At 41.1% G+C, this 21,008-nt stretch overlaps 1 protein-coding gene across 4 annotated transcripts in view; it reads left to right on the forward strand.

Moving 5' to 3' along the window:
• Window positions 1-21,008, forward strand: part of LOC139265521 (transducin-like enhancer protein 1) — a 140,314-nt gene that overhangs the window by 113,703 nt on the left and 5,603 nt on the right. For all 4 annotated transcript variants that reach the window (XM_070882546.1, XM_070882554.1, XM_070882563.1 and 1 more), the window contains 4 exons: window positions 12,949-13,025; window positions 13,705-13,954; window positions 15,803-16,050; window positions 16,924-17,071. In XM_070882546.1, the coding sequence (XP_070738647.1) occupies window positions 12,949-13,025; window positions 13,705-13,954; window positions 15,803-16,050; window positions 16,924-17,071 (723 nt within the window). The remainder of the gene's footprint in view (window positions 1-12,948; window positions 13,026-13,704; window positions 13,955-15,802; window positions 16,051-16,923; window positions 17,072-21,008) is intronic.

Raw genomic sequence — 21,008 nt, forward strand, 5'->3', positions numbered from 1 at the left:
GGGAGTGAAAGATCGGGCATGATGGGGTCGGGGGGGTTTGCGGGTTGGAGCATGACAATTGGGAGTGAAAGATCGGGCATGTTGTGGGGTGGGTTGGGGGTCGGAACACGGCAATCAGGAGGGAGGCAAAGAACTGGAACTTGTTGAGGGTGGAGGCAAAGATTGCATGTTGGGATGGGGGTGCTGGTTGATGAAGGCAGAGATCAGCAGAAAATTTGATTGTGAGGCTGGGGGGTGGGGAAGACTCCTGCTCCTCCTGGCTCACAAGCTGTTCTATAAAAAGCACTTACCTACTTGATCTGGTAGTTCCTGTTTCGATTTTGCTGCTGAGTTTTCCAAGCCCTGGAAAATCCAGCTGGCTATTGTTACATTATTATAGTGAATTCAGACCTGGTGCGCAATCGGCCATTATAAAAATGTCAGCAGGCTCATACGCGACGAGTTGGGGTTGCACTTTGCAATTTTTAATTTTCCCATCCCCCTGGCAACCTGCTCCCGCCCATCGCGAGGGGGGTCAATATTGAACCCTAGGTGTTTTTTTTTGGAAGGCGGTGTGAGAGGTGGAGGAGAAAGTAGGACACATGTGTACTGTAGTTATGAACATCTTTATCCTGCTTCACGGTGCTGTTTTTAAGATTCCGAGCAAGTTATTTCCCTAATTGTAAAATTATTGATGTAACCATTACCAGGTAGCTGAAATCTGATTTGATCAAAGATCAGACTTGATAGCAGCCAAAATGCTTATACTTTTTAAACAAATAGTGAATATTACTGTTACTGCGACTTTATGTGTAAAAATATCATCATCATAGGCAGTCCCTCGGAATCGAGGAAGACTTGCTTCCACTCTTAAAATGAGTTCTTAGGTGGCTGAACAGTCCAATACGAGAGCCACAGTCCCTGTCACAGATGGGACAGATAGTCATTGAGGGTAAAGGAGGGTGGGACTGATTTGTCGCACGCTCTTTCCGCTTCCTGCGCTTGATTTCTGCATTCTCTCGGCGATGAGACTAGAGGTGCTCGGTGCCCTCCCTGATGCACTTCCTCCACTTAGGACGTTGTTTGGCCAGCGAATCCCAGGTGTCGGTGGGGATGTTGCACTTTATCAGGGAGGTTTTGAGGGTGCCCTTGTAACGTTTCCTCTGCCCACCTTTGGCTCGTTTGCCATGAAGGTGTTCCGAGTAGAGCGTTGCTTTGAGAGTTTCATGTCTGGCACGCGGACAATGTGGCCTGCCCAGCGGAACTGATCAAGTGTGGTCAGTGCTTCAATGCTGGGGATGTTGGCCTGGTCGAGGACGCTAATGTTGGTACGTCTGTCCTCCCAGTGGATTTGTAGAATATTGCGGAGACATCGTTGGTGGTATTTCTCCAGCGACTTGAGGTTTCTATTGTACATGGTCCATGTCTCTAAGCCATACAAGAGGGTGGGTATTACTACAGCCCTGTAGACCATGAGCTTGGTGGCAGATTTGAGGGCCTGGTCTTAGAACACTATTCCTCAGGCGGCCGAAGGCTACACTGGCGCACTGGAGGCGGTGTTGAATCTCATCATCAATGTCTGCCCTTGTTAATAAGAGGCTCCCAAGGTATGGGAAATGGTCCACGTTGTCCAGACTGGTAGGATCTTCAGAAAGTTGAGTCAAGTCTGCCTAAATCTCAAAAAAATTTTAAGAAACAAATGTTCAAGCCCTTATCTTTGCTGAGCCATCTGATATCCACTGGGTCAGTGATAGGGTGCTCCAATTGGCCTCGCTGCTCTGGGTTAAGGGGGGTAAATTGGTCAAGAGTTCCAGTCCTGATCCCTATCTAACAGTGCCCTCTAGAAGCTTGGATAAACGGACGTTGGGTGAGAACAGAATTCAGTTGAACTGCAATGCCTTCTACATCAGTTGAAATACCTGCCTGCCTACACTCATTATCAAAGCTCACGGATGAGTAATAGCCACTTTTACAAGGTACCTGAGGGTGTCCGATGGTTGTGGGATAACATTCCAGCAATGAGCCAATGCCCTCGGGAGAGGAGGGAAGCAAAGAAAATTAACGACGAAGAAACAAATGTGCTTTCTTCCACCATTCTTTTTCCCTCCCCTGAACCCCACCCCCGGCAGATAGACCTGTACTGTCACCATAGCAACATTGCTAGAGTATGGTTTTTACTAATAGAGTTCAATTGAAACCATTAGAACTAGAATTGCATTGGGATAATGTTCAAGAATAAGGAAATGAAAGAAAAATAAGACTAACAGAACAAGCAAAAATTCAGAATAAGAAAAAGGAAAAACAAACCTGAACGATACAATAACTAAACCAGAATTAAAGCAAACACAAAGGTTTTTTTTTAATGAACATAGGCCATACAGCCCCTCGAGTCTGCTCCGCCATTCAATAAGATCATGGCTGATCTGATTATGGACTCAGCTCCACTTCTCCATCCGCTCCCGATAACCCCTTATCCCCTTATCGTTTAAGAAACTGTCTATTTCTGTCTTAAATGTATTCAATGTCCCAGCCTTTGGCCTTCCTGATCACTTGCTGCACCTGCATACTATCCTTTAGTGTTTCATGCACAAGTACCCCCACGTCCCACTGTACTGTGGCACTTTGCAATCTTTCTCCATTTAAATAATAACGTGCTCTTTGATTTTTTTTCTGCCAAAGTGCATGACCTCACACTTTCCAACATTATACTCCATCTGCCAAATTTTTGCCCACTTACTTAGCCTGTCTCTGTCCTTTTGCAGATTTTTTGTGTCCTCCTCACACATTGCTTTTCCTCCCATCTTTGTATGATCAGCAAACTTCCAAGTCATTAATATAGATTGTAAATAGTTGGGGTCCCAGCACTGATCCCTGCGGCAACCATAGTTACTGGTTGCCAACCTGAGAATGAACCATTTATCCTGACTCTCTGTTCTCTGTTAGTTAGCCAATCCTCTATTCATGCTAATATATTACCCCCAACCCCGTGAACTTTTATCTTGTGCAGTTACCTTTTATGTGGCACCTTCTGGAAGTCCAAATACACCACATCCACTGGTTCCCCTTTATTCACAAAGAACTCCAGCAAATTTGTCAAACATGACTTCCCCTTCATAAATCCATGCTGACTCTGCCTGACCGAATTTAGCTTTTCCAAATGTCCTGCTAGAGCTGCTTTAATAATGGACTCCAACATTTTCCCAACTACAGATGTTGGGCTAACTGGTCTATAGTTTCTTGCTTTTGTCTGCCTCCTTTTTTAAATAGAGGCGTTAGATTTGCAGTTTTCCAATCTGCTGGCACCAGTTCTTGTCAGTGATGCTACCGATGGGAACCAATTAAATTTACATTCCCTCTTGTTAAAGTCTACATTTAAGACCCGCATTAACTCAAAAGAACATAATAGTTACAGTCTGAATAACAGATGATTTGTCTTGATCATAACTTCTCTTGGAATTGTACAATTGTTTTGTTACCTTGACTAACCCCCCAAAAAAATTTTTCAATATACAATTAGTTTGTAGTTGCAAAATGATAAAATGGCATATAGTCCAGTCATGATGCCATTGCTAAAATGGTCTGTCCCCAAATTTAGATTCCCATGACACTGGAGACTGGTTTACTTAGCCTGTTGTGTACGTTCAGAATGGAATGAATGCATATGCACATGATATTTTTTCTTCCTAACATTTATCTTAGCCACATCCAGTTTCTAATGACATTGCAGTTAAAATTAAGTTTGTATCTAACATTCAAAGGCTCAGCAACCAATATTTTATAAAATTGATCATTTGGAAAGCTGGACCATGAAATGGGCTGTTAGATATGCAAAAGTTAATTTACACTGTAATTTTAACATCACTATGAAGAGTTATAATGCTAAAGTTGCACTGTAAATCTAGATTGGGACCCACACTTACTACAGAGAGTAAAAGAGTGCAGAAGGAGTAGTCTTGGAATGTTTCATAGGATTACATAGAATATACGGCACAGAAACAGTCCATGTCAGCGTTTATGCTCCACTCGAGCCTCCTCCGTCTTTCCTCATCTAAATTTATCAGCGTAACCCTCTATTCCAGTCTCCCTCATATGCTTGTCGAGCCTCCCCTTGCATGCATCTATACTATTCATTTCAACCACTCCCTATGGTAGCGAGTTCCTCATTCTCACCACTCTTTGAATAAAGAAGTTTCTTCTGAATTCCCTAAATAATTTCTCGGTGACCATCTTATATTGATGGTCTGTAGTTATGCTCTTCCCCACAAGTGGAAACATTCTCTGTATCCACTTTATCAAAACCTTTCATAATTTTAAAGACCTCTATTAGGTCACCTTTATTCACTGTTTCAACACTATTTGGAGTTCAACTCCAGTCTGGTGACACACTGGGTTTAGCAAGCATCAGGGTGTCACTTTTATATCCTATCTACAGTTTAGAGTATGGACATTGCTGCCCGCACTCTAAATATTGTGGGGTGAGGAGCTGTGTGCATGTATGGTTCATGTATGTGTCAAGCGCTGTCCTGGGCAGGAACATTGGAGTTCCAGCCAGGCAGTGTGAACAGGCTGAAACCTATAATGAAATATAAATGAAAAGCTTTGAGATGAATGAGAAAGATGGGAGGAGGAAAAATGAACTGCAGATTCCTTTTGTAAACTGCATAACATTTAATGTTGTTCACAATTTAATTGTATTGTTTTTGCCATTTATAAAACAAATCTATAAAATGAGATCCACAAATCCCCAATGACTATCTGGCAGGTTTAACATTCTAATCTTAAGGCTTTCTTGGCTAGACATTTTAATAGTAATAAACAGGGACACTTGCCAGTGAAGCATTACTAGTAAAGAAATGCCAGACACAAAAGGTACAAGGAAAAGAAATAAAACTTCTTGGTGATAGTACAGCAGTGTATTAAAAATCTTTAGCACTTTGCTATGGGCGTTTACGATAACAATGATCATGATTTGTATTACACAGTAATTTAAAAGTAATAAAACGCTTCTCATAAATGCGTACTCTACAAAATACCAGAAACTCAATGCAAATAAAATATTGTTAAAGATTAAATCTGCATTCAATAAAAAGTGGGGAGTGAATTTCCTTAGCGTTTGTCCCGCTCTACCTTGTTGATGTACATAACAAGGTTGCCGCCAATGTTGTGGTGGATTGAGAGAATTACTGAAGATTGCAGCTACTGTTGTAGCATAGAAACTGAGAAACATATAAAATAGGTGCAGGAGTAGGCCATTCGGCCCTTCGAACCTTCAAGATGATCATGGCTGATCATGCAACTTTAGTACCCCATTCCTGCTTTCTCTCCATACCCCTTGATCCCTTCAGCTGTAAGGACCATTTCTAACTCCCTTTTTACTATATCGAACGAACTGGCCTCAACAACTTTCTGTGCTAGAGAATTCCACAGGTTCACAATTCTCTGAGTGAAGAAGTTTCTCCTCATCTCGGTCCTAACTGGCTTACCCCTTATCCTTAGACTGTGACCCCTGGTTCTGGACTTCCCCCAACATCAGGAACATTCTTCCTACATCTAACCTGTCCAATCCTGTCAGAATTTTATATGTTTCTATGAGATCCTCTCTCATTCTTCTAAATTCCAGTGAATATAAGCCCAGTCGATCCAGTCTTTCTTCATATGTCAGTCCTGCCATCCCGGGAATCAGTCTGGTGAAGCTTTGCTGCACTCCCTCAATAGCAAGAATGTCCTTCCTCAGATTAGGAGACCAGAACTGAACACACTATTCCAGGTGAGGCTTCACTAAGGCCCTGTACAACTGCAGTAAGACCTCCCTGCTCCTATACTCAAATCCTCTCGCTATGAAGGCCAACATGCTATTTGCCGCCTTCACTGCTTGCTGTACCTGCATGCCAACTTTCAATGACTGATGTACCATGACACCCAGGTCTCGTTGCACCTCCCATTTTCCTAATCTGTCACCATTCAGATAATCTGCCTTCCTGTTTTTGCCACCAAAGTGGATAATCTCACATTTATCCACATTATACTGCATCTGCCATGCATTTGCCCACTCACCTAACCTGTCCAAGTCACCTGCAGCCTCTTAGCATCCTCCTCACAGCTCACACTGCCACACAGCTTTATGGTATCTGCAAATTTGGAGATATTACATTCAATTCCTTTGTTTAAATCATTAATGTCTATTGTAAATTGCTGGGATCCCAGCACTGAACCTTGCGGTACCCCACTAGTCACTGCCTGCCATTCTGAAAAGGACCCATTTATTCCCACTCTTTGCTTCCTGTCTGCCAACCAGTTCTCTATCCATGTCAATACATTACCCGCAACATCATGTGCTTTAATTTTGCACATTAATCTCTTGTGTGGGACCTTGTCAAAAGCCTTTTGAAAGTCCAAATGCACCACATCCACTGGTTCTCCCTTGTCCACTCTACCAGTTACATCCTCAAAAAATTCTAGAAGATTTGTCAAGCATGATTTCCCTTTCATAAATCCATGCTGACTTGGACCGATCCTGTCACTGCTTTCCAAATGCGCTGCTATTACATCTTTAATAATTGATTCCAACATTTTCCCCACTAACGATGTCAGGTTAACCGGTGTATAATTCCCTGTTTTCTCTCCCTCCTTTTTAAAAAAAGTGGTGTTACATTAGCTACCCTCCAATCCATAGGAACTGATCCAGAGTCTATAGAATGTTGGAAAATGACCACCGATGCATCCACTATTTTTAGGGCCACTTCCTTAAGTACTCTGGGATGCAGACTATTAGGCCCTGGGGATTTATCGGCCTTCAGTCCCTTCAATTTCCTTAACTAATAAGGATTTCCTTCAGTTCCTCCTTCTCGCTAGACCCTCGGTCCCCGAGTATTTCCAAAAGGTTATTTGTATCTTCCTTCGTGAAGACAGAATCAAAGTATTTGTTCAATTGGTCTGCTATTTTTTTGTTCTCCATTATAAATTCACCTGATTCCAACTGCAAGGGACCTACATTTGTCTTCACTAATCTTTTTCTTTTCACATATCTATAGAAGCTTTTGCAGTCAGTTTTTATGTTCCCGACAAGCTTCCTCTCATACTCTATTTTCCCCCTCCTAATTAAACCCTTAGTCCTCCTCTGCTGAATTCTAAATTTCTCCCAGTCCTCAGGTTTGCTACTTTTTCTGGCCAATTTATATGCCTGTTCCTTGGATTTAACACTATCCCTAATTTCCCTTGTTAGCCACGGTTGAGCCACCTTTCCCGTTTTATTTTTACACCAGACAGGAATGTACAATTGTTGAAGTTCATCCATGTGATCTTTAAATGTCTGCCATTGCCTATCCACCGTCAACCCTTTGAGTATCATTCGCCAGTCTATCCTAGCCAATTCACGACCCATACCATCGAAGTTACCTTTCTTTAAGTTCAGGACCCTAGTCTTTGAATTAACTGTGTCACTCTCCATCTTAATGAAGAATTCTACCATGTTATGGTCACTTTTCCTCAAGGGGCCTCGCCCAACAAGATTGTTAATTAATCCTCTCTCGTTACACATCACCCAGTCTAGGATGGCCAGCCCTCTAGTTGGTTCCTTGACATATTGATCAAGAAAACCATCCCTAATACACTCCAGGAAATCCTCCTCCACCGTTTTGCTACCAGTTTGGTTAGCCCAATCAATATGTAGATTAAAGCCACCCATGATAACTGCTGTACCTTTATTGCATGCATCCCTAATTTCTTGTTTGATGCTGTCCCCAACCTCACTACTACTGTTTGGTGGTCTGTACACAACTCCCACTAGCGTTTTCAGCCCTTTGAGTTGTGCTACAATGAGCATGTTATCAATGTTAAAATGAACATTAAAATGTGAATCCTTCAAACTATCGAGAAAGAATTTGAAACCACCCTTTCTTCACACCCCATCTCTTTTCCCCCCCCCCCCCCACCCCACACCTACCATTCCACCCACAAATAACCTTTCCCCAGTACTTCCCTTCTCCAATGCTGCCATACAAGACAAGGACTTGAGCTGTACTGAGCTCTGTTACTACTCAGGTTAAAGCTGCAGTGCCCAATTATTTTCTTTGCATAGGTATATAAAGGGGAATCGTAGTGTGTTGGGGGAATACTTTGAATAAGTTCATCATAAACTGATCAGGCTGAGCTGCTCAATGTTTCCACCATTTTTAGTTTTTTATTCAGATTTCTAACATCCTCGCCCAAGAAGATTGTTGATTAATCCTCTCTCGTTACACAACACCCAGTCAAGGATGGCCAGCCCTCTAGTTGGTTCCTCGACATATTGATCAGGAAAACCATCCCTAATACACTCCAGGAAATCCTCCTCCACCGTTTTGCTACCAGTTTGGTTCGCCCAATCAATATGTAGATTAAAGCCACCCATGATTACTACTTTGCTTTAGTAATATTCTCACCTTGTCTTTTCGGTCCATTATGCAAAACTTGCAAGGGCCAAACAAACTAACATTGTCCTTCCTCTACATCTCATAATGGACATCTTTCAACAAGACTTTTTAAACTGCTATTGTTCTTTAATGAGCTAGATTTAATTTGCTCATTAAGATTTCATTGAGTAGTTATGGTTACTTATTTGAATTTAAAAGTAGAGATAATACACGTACTTGTAACTTAATCCTTTTTTCCTGAAATGATCATTGTTTCCATGGTCCTTAATTACTGTAATTTTTTTTCATAAGTGTAACTTGCTATATAATTTAAATTACAGATGGTGTGGTCTTAAATGAACTTTGGTTTTAGTATATTGATATGATGTCAAACCAGTGACTCCATTTTGTGGTAATGTCATGCGTACTGGTTGAGATGTATTTACATTTCTTGCCAACCTCATGACTGCAAGTTTTCTCTCTTTTGAAAATGGTGGCACAAGCCGCAGCAGAGTTCCATAGTTGCCGGCAACACTCCAGTCCCTTGCCCAATTGGCCATTCTTTTGGGGCCTATGTAACATGTTTCGGCAAGCTATTTAACATGGCAGGCATTACAGCTGAACTTGATCCTAACGTTGCCAATTTTCGTACTTCCCACTTTCCAACAGGATACACTGGACCATAAATAAGAGTAGCAACCCTTACCTCATCCACCCCAAGCTTAAGGACACTGAGACCAACTGTAGTGCCCACTAGGATCCATTTGCATTGTTGCTTTGCCAGGTTAGCAGTGAGGGTGCTTCAATTGACCTCACTACCCTTGCACCAGGTAGAGAGAAATCCTCCTTTCCCAAGTACCCATGTTTGTGGATGTTGAACACAAGTAAGAATGAGCTTGGTGAAATATCCTGCAAGGACTCACTGATCTCATACGTGAAGCATGGCCACTTTGGGGAGATACCAGAAGGCTGCTGGCACATGAAGCCATACCCCAACATAAGCTGTCAATTTAGAAGACAGTTGGAAGGGAAAAAATGAAATAGATGCATCGGACATATTGAATGCAACCAATTTATAAAAAGCTAAATGTAGAAAGCTACCAAGAAGTTAAGGGGTTAATTGGTATTAGTTGGGCACAGTACTTTAGTACTCATTAAAAGGGATTCTTGGGGAGTCATGCAAGATGCTTTGCATGGAGTTCCTTGAGGATGTAACAAGCAGGGTGGATAAGAGGAACCAGTGGATGTGGTATATTTGGATTTCCAGAAGGCATTCGATAAAGTGCCACATAAGAGGTTACTGCACAAGATAAAAGCTCACAGGGTTGAGGGTAATATATTAGCATGGATAGAGGATTGGCTAACTAACAGAAAACAGAGAGTCGGGATAATTCGGTCATTTTCCGGTTGGCAGTGACTAGTGGGGTGCTGCAGGGATCGGTGCTGGGTCCTCAACTATTTACAATCTATATTAATGACTTGGATGAAGGGACCGAGTGTAATGTAACCATGTTTGCTGACAATACAAAGATGGGTGGGAAAGCAAATTGTGAGGAGGACACAAACAAATCTGCAAAGGGATATAGACAGGCTAAGTGAATGGGCAAAAATTTGGCAGATGGAGAAAATGTGGGAAAATGTGAGGTTATCCACTTTGGCAGAAATAATAGAAAAACAAATTATAATTTAAATGGAAACAAAATTGCAACGTGCTGCAGTACAGAGAGACCTGGGGGTCCTTGTGCATGAAACACACAAAGTTAGTAAGCAGGTACAACAAGTATTCAGGAAGGCAAATGGAATGTTGGCCTTTATTGCAAGGGGGATAGAGTATAAAAGCAAAGAAGTCCTCCTACAACTGTACAGGGTATTGGTGAGGCCACACCTGGAGTACTGTGTACAGTTTTGGTCTCCATATTTAAGAAAGGATATACTTGTATTGGAGGCAGTTCAGAGACGGTTCACTAGATTGATTCCGGAGATGAGGGGGTTGACTTATGAAGATAGGTTGAGTAGGTTGGGCCTATACACATTGGAGTTCAGAAGAATGAGAGGTGATCTTATTGAAACTTATAAGATAATGTGGAGGCTAGAGAAGGTGCATGCAGAGAGGATATTTTCACTCATAGGGGAAACTAAAACTAGGGGACATAGTCTTAGAATAAGGGGCCGCCCATTTAAAACTGAGATGAGGAGAAATTTCTTCTCTCAGAGGGTTATTAATCTGTGGAATTCTCTCCCAGGGAGCTATGGAGGCTGGGCCATTGAATATAAGGTGGAGATAGACAGGCTTTTGAGCGAAAAGGGAGTAAATGGTGATGGGGAGCTGGCAGGGAAGTGGAGCTGTGTCCATGATCAGATCAGCCATGATCTTATTGAATGGTGGATCAAGCTCGAGGGGCCAAATGGCCTACTCCTGCTCCTATTTTTTATGTTGTTAGAATTAAGACCACCTATTTCCAACTCCATAATCTCGCCTGTCTGCCCTTGCCTCAGCTCATCTGCTGCTGAGGCAAGGGCAGCCTCATCCATGCCTTTGTTACCTCTAGACTTGACTATTCCAACGCACTCCTGGCTCACCTCCCACATTCTACCCGACATAAACTAGAGATGATCCAAAACTCGGCTGCCCATGTCCTAACTCACACCAAGTCCTGCTCACCCATCAATTATCATCATCATAGGCAGTCCCTCAAAATCGAGGAAGACTTGCTTCCACTCAAAGTGAGTTCTCAGGTGACTGCACAGTCCAATACGGGAATTACAATCTCTGTCATAGGTGGGACAGACAGTAGTTGAATGAAAGGGTGGGTGGGGAGTCTGGTTTGCCACACGTTCCTTCCGCTGCCTGCGCTTGTTTTCTGCATGCTCTCGGCGACGAGACTCGAGGTACTCAGCACCCTTCTGGATGCTCTTCCTCCACTTAAGGCAGTCTTGGGGCCAAGTGCCAGTGGGGATGTTGCACTTTATCAAGGAGGCTTTGAGGGTGTCCTTGAAATGTTTTCTCTGCTCACCTGGGGCTCGCTTGCCGTGTAGGAGTTCCAAATATAGCACTTGCTTTGGGAGTCTCGTGTCAGGCATGCAGACGATGTGGCCCACCCAACGGAGCTGGTCGAGTGTGGTCAGTGCTTCGATGCTGGAAATGTTGGCCTGAGTGAGAACACTGACGTTGATGCATCTAACCCCGCAGTAGATCAACCCTGTGCTCGCTGACCTACATTGGCTTCTGGTTAAGCAACGCCTCGATTTCAAAATTCTCATCCTTATTTTCAAATCCCTCCATTGCCTCACCCCTCCCTCTCTCTGTAATCTCCTCTAGCCCCACAATCCCCTGAGATGTCTGCGCTCCTCTAATTCTGCCCTCCTGAGCATCCCTGATTATAATCGCTCAACCATTGGTTGCCGTGTCTTCTGTTGCCTAGGCCCCAACCACTGTGCCTCCCTGCCTAAACATCTCCACCTCTCTACCTCTCTTTCCTCCTTCAAGATGCTCCTTAAAACATACTTCTTTTGGTCACCTACGCTAATTTCTACTTATGCTGCTCAGTGTCAAATTTTTAGCGCATAATACTCCAGTGAAGTGCCTTGGGACATTTCACTATGTTAAAGGCGCTATATAAATACAAGTTGTTGTTGTTGTTCACCTCCATCACTACCTCAACGGCTGGAACTCTCATCCATTAACCTCAACTCATCTGCCACTGAAACCCTTATACATCATCACCTCCACACTCGTTAACTCTTTTTGCCATCCTCCACCCACCATAAACATCAGCTGCCCAAAACTCTGCTGGTTATATCCTATCCCACACCAAGTCTCATTCACCCATCCTTGCTGATCTACATTAGCCTCAAATTTCTTGTTGTTAAATACTTTAATGATCTAGCCTGTCCCTATCTTTGTAACTGCCTTAAGTCTTACCCTGGTAGCTGTGCCTTTAACTGCCTCGGTCCCACTCTCTGGAATTCCATCTCTAAACCTGCCATCTTCCTCTTCTCTTTTAAGAAACCCCTTAAAATCCACCCCCTTGACCAAGCGTTTGTTCACCCCTCCTAGTTGTTTCTCCTTTGCTCAGCATCAGTTTTCCTCTGCGGTGTATTTGAAGTGTTTTTTTACATTAATGGTACTCTGTAAATATATGCTAGTGTTGTTAAAGAAAGAAAGATCTTGCATTTATATAGCACCTGTCATGACTTCATTATGCCCCAAAACGCTTTACAGCTAATTAAGTACTTTTGAAGTGTAGTCACTGTTGTAATGTAGGAATGTTGTAATGTTAAAAGAAAGAACAAACTTGCATTTATATAGCTCTTTTCTTGGGCATTTGTTTGGTTTGGATTGTGGAGAGCAGTGTTGATACGTGACTCCCCACCTTTGCATTGTTAAAACTAGCTCCTTTATTCCAATGGCAGAATCATCGACCCACATTTTTGTGGCCACTCCCACAATTCAACTAAATGAGTGCCAATATATGTGGCCAGAGACAACCTAACAGGCACTGTGGCCCCAAGAATGGATTACACCTTTTGTACACATTTTAGAATTTTTGGATCTTTATCCACTGATTTTTAATTATAGGTTGGGTTCGACCCTCATCCTCACATGCGCGTACCTGGAATGCCACCAAATTTGACGGGCATCCCTGGTGGAAAACCGTAAGTAACTAATTAAAATTATTTTCTTCCAAATAAAAATATATGTAATGTCTGAATAGTTTGAAGTAACACTACTAACTGTGCCTGGATTTCCTTTCTGAATGTTAACATTGAAAGTTAATTATATTGCTTTCTTTGTGGCAATAAATTCACTAATGTTCATTTTTGCGCACATTAATTCAAATGGATAAAGGTAAAAATGCATATTTTTAAACTTTTGAATTGTTGATGCAGCATTTTCATTGTTCATAAATGATATACAATCTACTCTTAATTCAAAGTTGCTGAATACAAATTATTTGAAAATTCATTTTTTAACATTAAGTTCCTATATTGCTGTGCTAGGGATAATCATATACAAATATTTGATCAGGTTTTGAATTCTGACTTTTCGGTAATTTGTACTGGCTCCTTCATTTTGAGATGTGTGGAGTTTTAAGTCCAGAAAATTTCAACCCTTTCATGTAGGTCACTCCAACATGAGAAATGGAAATATGCAACAGTATTTCTAGATGTTTAAAAAAAAAGTAACAGTGTTGTAAACTGTTCATTTACACCATGCAAACTGGAGGTGGTCACTTGCAATCGTAAGCAAAAAATATTGAGAAATGTGGTTAGTATTCAGCAGATGTTAGCCCAAATCCTTCAGTTTTGTTTTCTTTCAACTTTTTCTAAATAGAGCCTATTCATTCCATGTTACTGCGGAAGGACAAATGCAGCCTGTGCCTTTTCCTCCTGATGCCCTAATTGGACCAGGGATCCCAAGACATGCTCGGCAGATCAACACACTGAGCCATGGTGAAGTTGTGTGTGCAGTTACCATCAGCAATCCCACAAGACATGTGTACACTGGTGGGAAAGGTTGTGTGAAGGTCTGGGATATCAGCCAGCCTGGCAGCAAGAGCCCGGTGTCCCAGTTGGACTGCTTGGTAAGTGAATGTAAGCTACTGTTGAAATCCAGTTCCCACTTTTTGAGATTTAATCAGGAAACTATGAAACAATTCTAGGTAGCTGTTTGTCAGTTCACAAATAAGGAAATAGCAGTGAGTTATGTTTCCTGATGTACATTTTTAACACCAACTTTGGAATATTCCCATTTCCCCCATCAAAACTGTGTGAACCAGATTCAGTTGCGAAATTGAAAGTAATTATGTATAAAAGGTTTGATTGGACACAAATATACATCTGAAATTTGTTAAGAAATGGAATCTAATAATAAAGATTGTGTGTACAAAGTCATTGAAGAGGCAGGCCTTGGTGAGAATTTTCAAAGTGGTATTTCCTTACAGTTTTACAGTTTCCACCTTTTCTCAAAATCAAAACTATATCGGAGGCAAGATAAAGGTAGGCCAGGGTGTGTGGGCTCTTGGCTGTGATTCGGATGTTTGCTGCAGGTAAAAATTCTCTGAAAACTTTAACCTGAATAATATCTCTGCATTGCAAGACACAAAACTAAGTGGAAAAATTGAGATTCCATTTTATAAGCTGGACTTTTTGCTTTTCGTTTACATTTAAAAATTTCCATATGGCTTATTCAAAAACTGGGAAACCGAATTTGGGGCAGCCTAGATATACCAAAAAGATCAACAGTTATATAAATGGCTGCAGAAGGACTTGTATGGCAATATATGGTGGCAAAGTAATATTTTACAATGTGGCTCTTTTATTATTTAATGGAAACTGTTCAATCCTTTTTGCATTTGTACTCTTGATGTGCTGTCTTGTTGGAAGCGCTGGGATAGAAAATTTATTGTATAATAATGGGTTTGTCTAAATTTCAGGCATCCTCTCTGACAGTTGAAACTATAATGGGGGAAGTTTTATTCTAAAAAGTAAGAGTTTATTTCTGTACTTATACAGCAGCTAAAAGTCAACAAATTTGAACCTTTGTATTTAGCTTTAGAATTATTGGGGGAAAAATCAACTAAACGTCAATGAATTCCAATATCTGCTTTATTGGAAAGAGTTGCTCAGTAATGTGGCACTGATGGTAATGGTATAAGGATAAAACAAACACGGATACTTGTTTCATGTATTAGCACTTCCAGAAGTCTGATTTTTCAGCCCAGATTTCAGCTTTGGCCATTGGAACCATTTGTACAGATGAGGAATTTATTTTAATTGTGCATGGCTGATCGCAAGGTATCACAAGAAAATCTAAAGGGATCTGACATGACCACCACCCCCTCCCACACTTTCCTTGAAGGAACCTTTACAACTTGATTATTTTTTCTGTTTGTAAATGGATGGACTGGTATTAAAACATTTTTATGGGATGTAGTGGAATCCAAGGTAAACTTGTGGGTGAATTATTGGATAAAGAAGACATGGTTTAAGGAGCATTAGAAAATCTTTATTCCACTCCGGCTGATCAGATGAAGTCTTTGTCTCTTGGTCACCATGTGGAGACAGTGTAAATCCACACTGGCCATAACTCAGCAATAAATTATCAGTTTCGCTCAAACCACAAATATGGCTGGTGCACAAAATACACTGGTGGAGTTGGGAGTCGTGTCGGAATTCTTTTATTTGCAACTTCCTTTTGTATAGCTTGCATTTAATCTGCCAAATGATGGAGTGATGTAAGCCAAGCTGGTTTACTTGGAGCATGCCCACTTTTGAAAGTTCATGACTATGTAATTGTTTAGTCTTGAGACTGATTACTGGCAGCTTTTCTAGGTTGTTGAGTTTTTGCTACATTTTGACAAACAAAAGGCATGAATATACTAGTGAATAAGAGGCAACACACAGAACTTCGCTTTCCTTTCTTTCTACAGAATAGAGACAATTATATCCGATCATGCAAGTTGTTACCTGATGGATGTACCTTGATTGTTGGTGGTGAAGCCAGCACGTTATCTATTTGGGACCTGGCAGCCCCAACTCCACGTATAAAGGCAGAATTGACATCCTCTGCTCCTGCCTGCTATGCTTTGGCTATCAGCCCTGACTCCAAGGTCTGTTTCTCCTGCTGTAGTGATGGTAATATCGCAGTTTGGGATCTGCACAATCAGACATTAGTCAGGTAAGAGTTCAATCGTCAAGACTGGATTCCTGTTGTTTTGAACAGACGGTTAAATTGGAAGGGTATTGAAAATGTGATTATATATAAGTGTTTAGAAAATTAATATTTCAGAATAAATGTGATCCTCTTTCATATATTAATTGTAGCCAAGTCAGCTTTATAAATTACTAATTTAAATGGCTGACTATTGGGCGATATGATTTGCCTGTGTTATGGCAGTTTTATATTGTTAGTCAAATGAATATCAGACATGCAATACTTACACCTTCGAATGCACATCTTTTTATGGGCCTTGAAGTTCTATTAGATCTCTAGTTAACACTAAAATCACAGAATTGAATGCCTATCCCTTAAACTATAAGAATCAAAGGTCTTGATTGGGAGCAATAACAATGAAGAACGGTACACAAAGGGCACATCTTGTTTGAGCACTGCTCCCTTGGGGCCACTTTTATAATCTAAAAGTGCCACTAGACAGAAGTCATCTTCAGAATTCAATTAGTAGGAGCTAGTCCTTGTATGTATTCTGTGAGAAGCTTTGAGTAAGCAAAGTAAGAGTTTAGCAATAAATATGTGTGGCACTAACTTCAATTGGAGGTGGGGGAAAGATGACAATGTGCTTAATTACAGCTGCATTTTGACTGATGTAATTTTACAGAGAAGAGCTTTTTGGCTTTTGGGCTTGTTGCACCTGGGTAATATTTGCACATCATAGATCATGAACTAATGTTATGTCCTGCCATGGTTTGTTTAACCAAATGCAGTACCAGATAGTGAAGAAACATTTTGATCTGGAGTCCAAAACTAACAACATAATTGTGTTTATCTAAGGCTTGTGCAGGAAATCTTTATTCTATTTGTTTGTTTAATCAGGCAATTCCAGGGTCACACAGATGGAGCCAGCTGTATTGACATTTCAAATGATGGCACCAAGCTTTGGACGGGAGGTTTAGACAACACTGTACGATCCTGGGACCTCAGAGAAGGAAGGCAACTACAGCAACATGACTTCACGTCCCAGGTATTTGGAGATCTAATGCGAACACTAATTTCTTTTTATGTCTTGAACTAAATCATAACTATAATTGAAAAATAATCACTTGCAAAAATGTAGCTGCAATTTCTCACCAATTATCATCAGCAGTTAATAGTCATTAGCATGTGACAGTAGATGATTATACCTAAGAATAAACTTCACTGACTTCATAAAAGATGCACAAATAAGTTAATGTTTTCAATCTTAAAATAAAATTAGTTTCAAAGATATATGGTGAGAAACGTTTTCAAATCTTAAAATAAAATTAGATTCAAAGGCATAAGGTGAGAAACGATATTGGCTCAAATGATCAGGATGTTGAAACAGTTTGGGTGGAGATGAGGAATAAAAAGGGGGAAAAGTCACTGGTGGGCATAGTCTATAGACCCCCAAACAGTAGCAACTCTGTTGGTCGGAGCATAAACCAGGAAATAGTAAAAAGGGAACAGCAATATCATGGGTGATTTTAACCTCCATATTGATTGGACAAATCAAATTGGTCAGGGTAGCCTTGAGGAAGAGTTCATAGAGTGCATAAGGGACGGATTCCTTGAGCAGTATGTAACGGAACCAACCAGAGGGCAGGCTATCTTAGATCTGGTCCTGTGTAATGAGACAGGATTAATAAACAATCTCATAGTAAAGGATCCCCTCGGAATGAGTGACCATAGTTTGATTGAATTTCAAATTCAGATGGAGGGTGAGAAAGTTGGATCTCTAACCAGCGTACTAAGCTTAAATAAAGGAGACTATGAAGGTATGAGGGCAGAGTTGGCTAAAGTGGATTGGAAAAATTGCTTAAAGTGTAGGACGGTTGATGAAAGACAAATATATTCCAGTGAGGAGGAAAGGGTGTAAGAGAAAAGAGAGCCATCCGTGGCTAAATAAAAAAATAAAGGACGGTATCCAATTAAAAACAAAGGCATACAAAGTGGCCAAAATTAGTGGGAGGACAAAAGACTGGGAAGCTTTTAAAAGCCAGCAAAGAATGACTAAAAAAATGATTAAGAAAGGGAAGATGGACTATGAAAGTGAACTAGCACAAAATATAAAAACAGAGAGCAAGAGTTTCTATAGGAACATGGAGATGGCAGAAACTCTGAACAATTATTTTCCTATAAAAAGGAAAAGAGTGGTTAAAGTAAATGTTGGTCCCTTAGAGGACGAGACCGGGGAATTAGTGATGGGGAACATGGAGATGGCAAAAACTCTGAACAAATATTTTGTATCAGTCTTTATGATAGAGGACATTAACAATATTCCAACAGTGGATAGTCAAGGGGCTATAGGGGAGGAGAAACTTAACACAATCACAATCACTAAGGAAGTGGTACTCAGTAAGATAATGGAACAAAAGGCAGATAAATCCCTTGGACCTGATGGCTTGTATCCTAGGGTCTTAAGAGAAGTAACGGCAGGGATTGTGGATGCATTGGTTGTAATTTACCAAAATTCCCTGGCTTCTGGGGAGGTCCCAACAGATTGGAAAACTGCAAATGTCACACCCCTATTTAAAAAAGGAGGCAGACAAAAAGCAGGAAGCTATAGACCAGTTAGCCTAGCATCTGTGGTTGGGAAAATGTTCGAGTGCATTATTAAAGAAGCAGTAGCAGGACATTTGGAAAAGCAAAATTCGGTCAGGCAGAGTCAGGATGGATATATGAAAGGGAAGTCAAGTTTGACAAATTGACTGGAATTCTTTGAGGATATAACGAACAGGGTGGATAAAGGGGAACCAGTGGATGTGGTGTATGTGGACTGCCAGAAGGCATTTGACAAGGTGCCACAAAAGGTTACTGCAGAATATAAAAGCTCACAGGGTTGGGGGTAATATATTAGCATGGATAGAGGATTGGCTAACGAACAGAGAACAGAGAGTCGGGATAAATGGTTCATTCTCTGGTTGGCAACCAGTAACTAGTGGGGTGCCGCAGGGTTCAGTGCTGGGACCCCAACTATTTACAATCTATATTAATGACTTGGAAGAAGGGACTGAGTGCAACTTAGCCAAGTTTGCTGATGATACAAAGATGGGAGGAAAAGCAATGTGTGAGGAGGACACAAAAAATCTGCAAAAGGACATAGACGGGCTAAATGAGTGGGCAAAAATTTGGCAGATGGAGTATGATGTTGGAAATTGCGAAGTCATGCACTTTGGCAGAAAAAAATCAAAGAGAAGTTATTATTTAAATGGAGAAAAATTATATAAAGTATTGGTGAGGCCACACCTGGAATACTGCATGCAGTTTTGGTTTCCATATTTACGAAAGGATATACTTGCTTTGGAGGCAGTTCAGAGAAGGTTCACTGGGTTGATTCCGGAGATGAGGGGGTTGACTTATGAGGAAAGGTTGAGTAGGTTGGGCCTCTACTCATTGGAATTCAGAAGAATGAGAGGTGATCTTATCAAAATGTATAAGATTATGAGGGGGCTTGACAAGGTGGATGCAGAGAGGTTGTGTCCACTGATGGAGGAGACTAGAACTAGAGGGCATGATCTTAGAATAAGGGGCCACCCATTTAAAACTGAGCTGATAAGAAATTTCTTCTCTCAGAGCGTTGTAAATCTGTGGAATTCACTGCCTCAGAGAGCTGTGGAAGCTGGGACATTGAATAAATTTAAGACAGAAATAGACAGTTTCTTAAACGATAAGGGGTTATGGGAAGCGGGCAGGGAAGTGGACCTGAGTCCATGATCAGATCTGCCATGATCTTATTGAATGGCGGAGCAGGCTCGAGGGGCTGTATGGCCTATTCCTGTTCCTATTTCTTATGTTCTTATAATGTACAGATTGACTGCAGTTTTCTGTCTATAAAATAAGCTCATGTCTCTTAAGTAAAGCACACAGCTAATGTTCATGATCACTACTATAACCCTTTGGCTAATGGTTTACTCCAGCAGCCCAGAGTGCAATCAGCATTTGTGTGTGTTTGTGTATGAAATACGTAGAGAGAGAAAAAAAAGTATTACAAATGTATTGGTTAGACCTTCTCTCGGCTTTTTATGATCTTTAAGCTTACCAGTACAATTTGGGATAAAAAGCCATGTAAAGATGTGACTGATGTACCACATTTTGAAGCAATCTAAATGTTAATATGATGGGAGTGGTTTTCTTTGAACAATCCATCAGCAGATTGTCCTGAAACTAAAAGAACAGATTTTTAACCTAACCCATTAGATTGTAGCTATAGCTGGTGGAGTTTCAAAATAGTAATTGAAAAATTATATGCCGTAATCTCACTTCTATCCTGAAACGTGGGAATGGTGAGAGAATGTGGAAAGAAGGAAGTGATTAAAATAATTATTTTTTTCAAACCAGTTTGAGAGTGAGTGATCTATTTGCAGCAGGCAGTTCATTTTTTTTCTCTCTTTTGCACCCACCAGCGCCAAATTCCCAATCTCTGGCGCAGAGAGACACCAAGCAGAGTTTGTGTGCCACCCCAAAGGAAAAGGGGAAATTAAATTGGAAAGTTCTTCCCAGGCTGCTGTTGCACACTCCTCCTATTGGCTGGTTTAGGGTGTCGGTACAAATCTGGAAGTGGATCTGCCACCTCTCTACCCCCCTCCCACCCACCACCCCCCCCCCCCCCTTTCTTCTTCAGTCACATTCTTGCAAAGCTGTGTGGGGTGGGGGAAGAAAGGCGAGATCAATTTTAAATGAAAAATCACAATGGATTTTTTTCTATACATAAATGTTGCAGTTGTTCAGAACTGCAAAAGTTCTAGCAGCTTTCTATGGGGTGAATGAGAGTGAAGAATTGGGCAACTAATAGATGAAGATGTCGAGGCTACTTTGATGACTCGTGGTAAATGTAGCATATGGTATGGTTCAAAGCCATACAAGAAGGTCCCTTGCTTTGCATTGATAGATCTCAGACAGTAGTGGAGATATTACATCGTGGAAATGTTACAAGTGGCCTC

The sequence above is a fragment of the Pristiophorus japonicus genome, chromosome 1 (genome assembly GCF_044704955.1).
Source record: "Pristiophorus japonicus isolate sPriJap1 chromosome 1, sPriJap1.hap1, whole genome shotgun sequence".
NCBI lineage: Eukaryota > Metazoa > Chordata > Chondrichthyes > Pristiophoridae > Pristiophorus > Pristiophorus japonicus.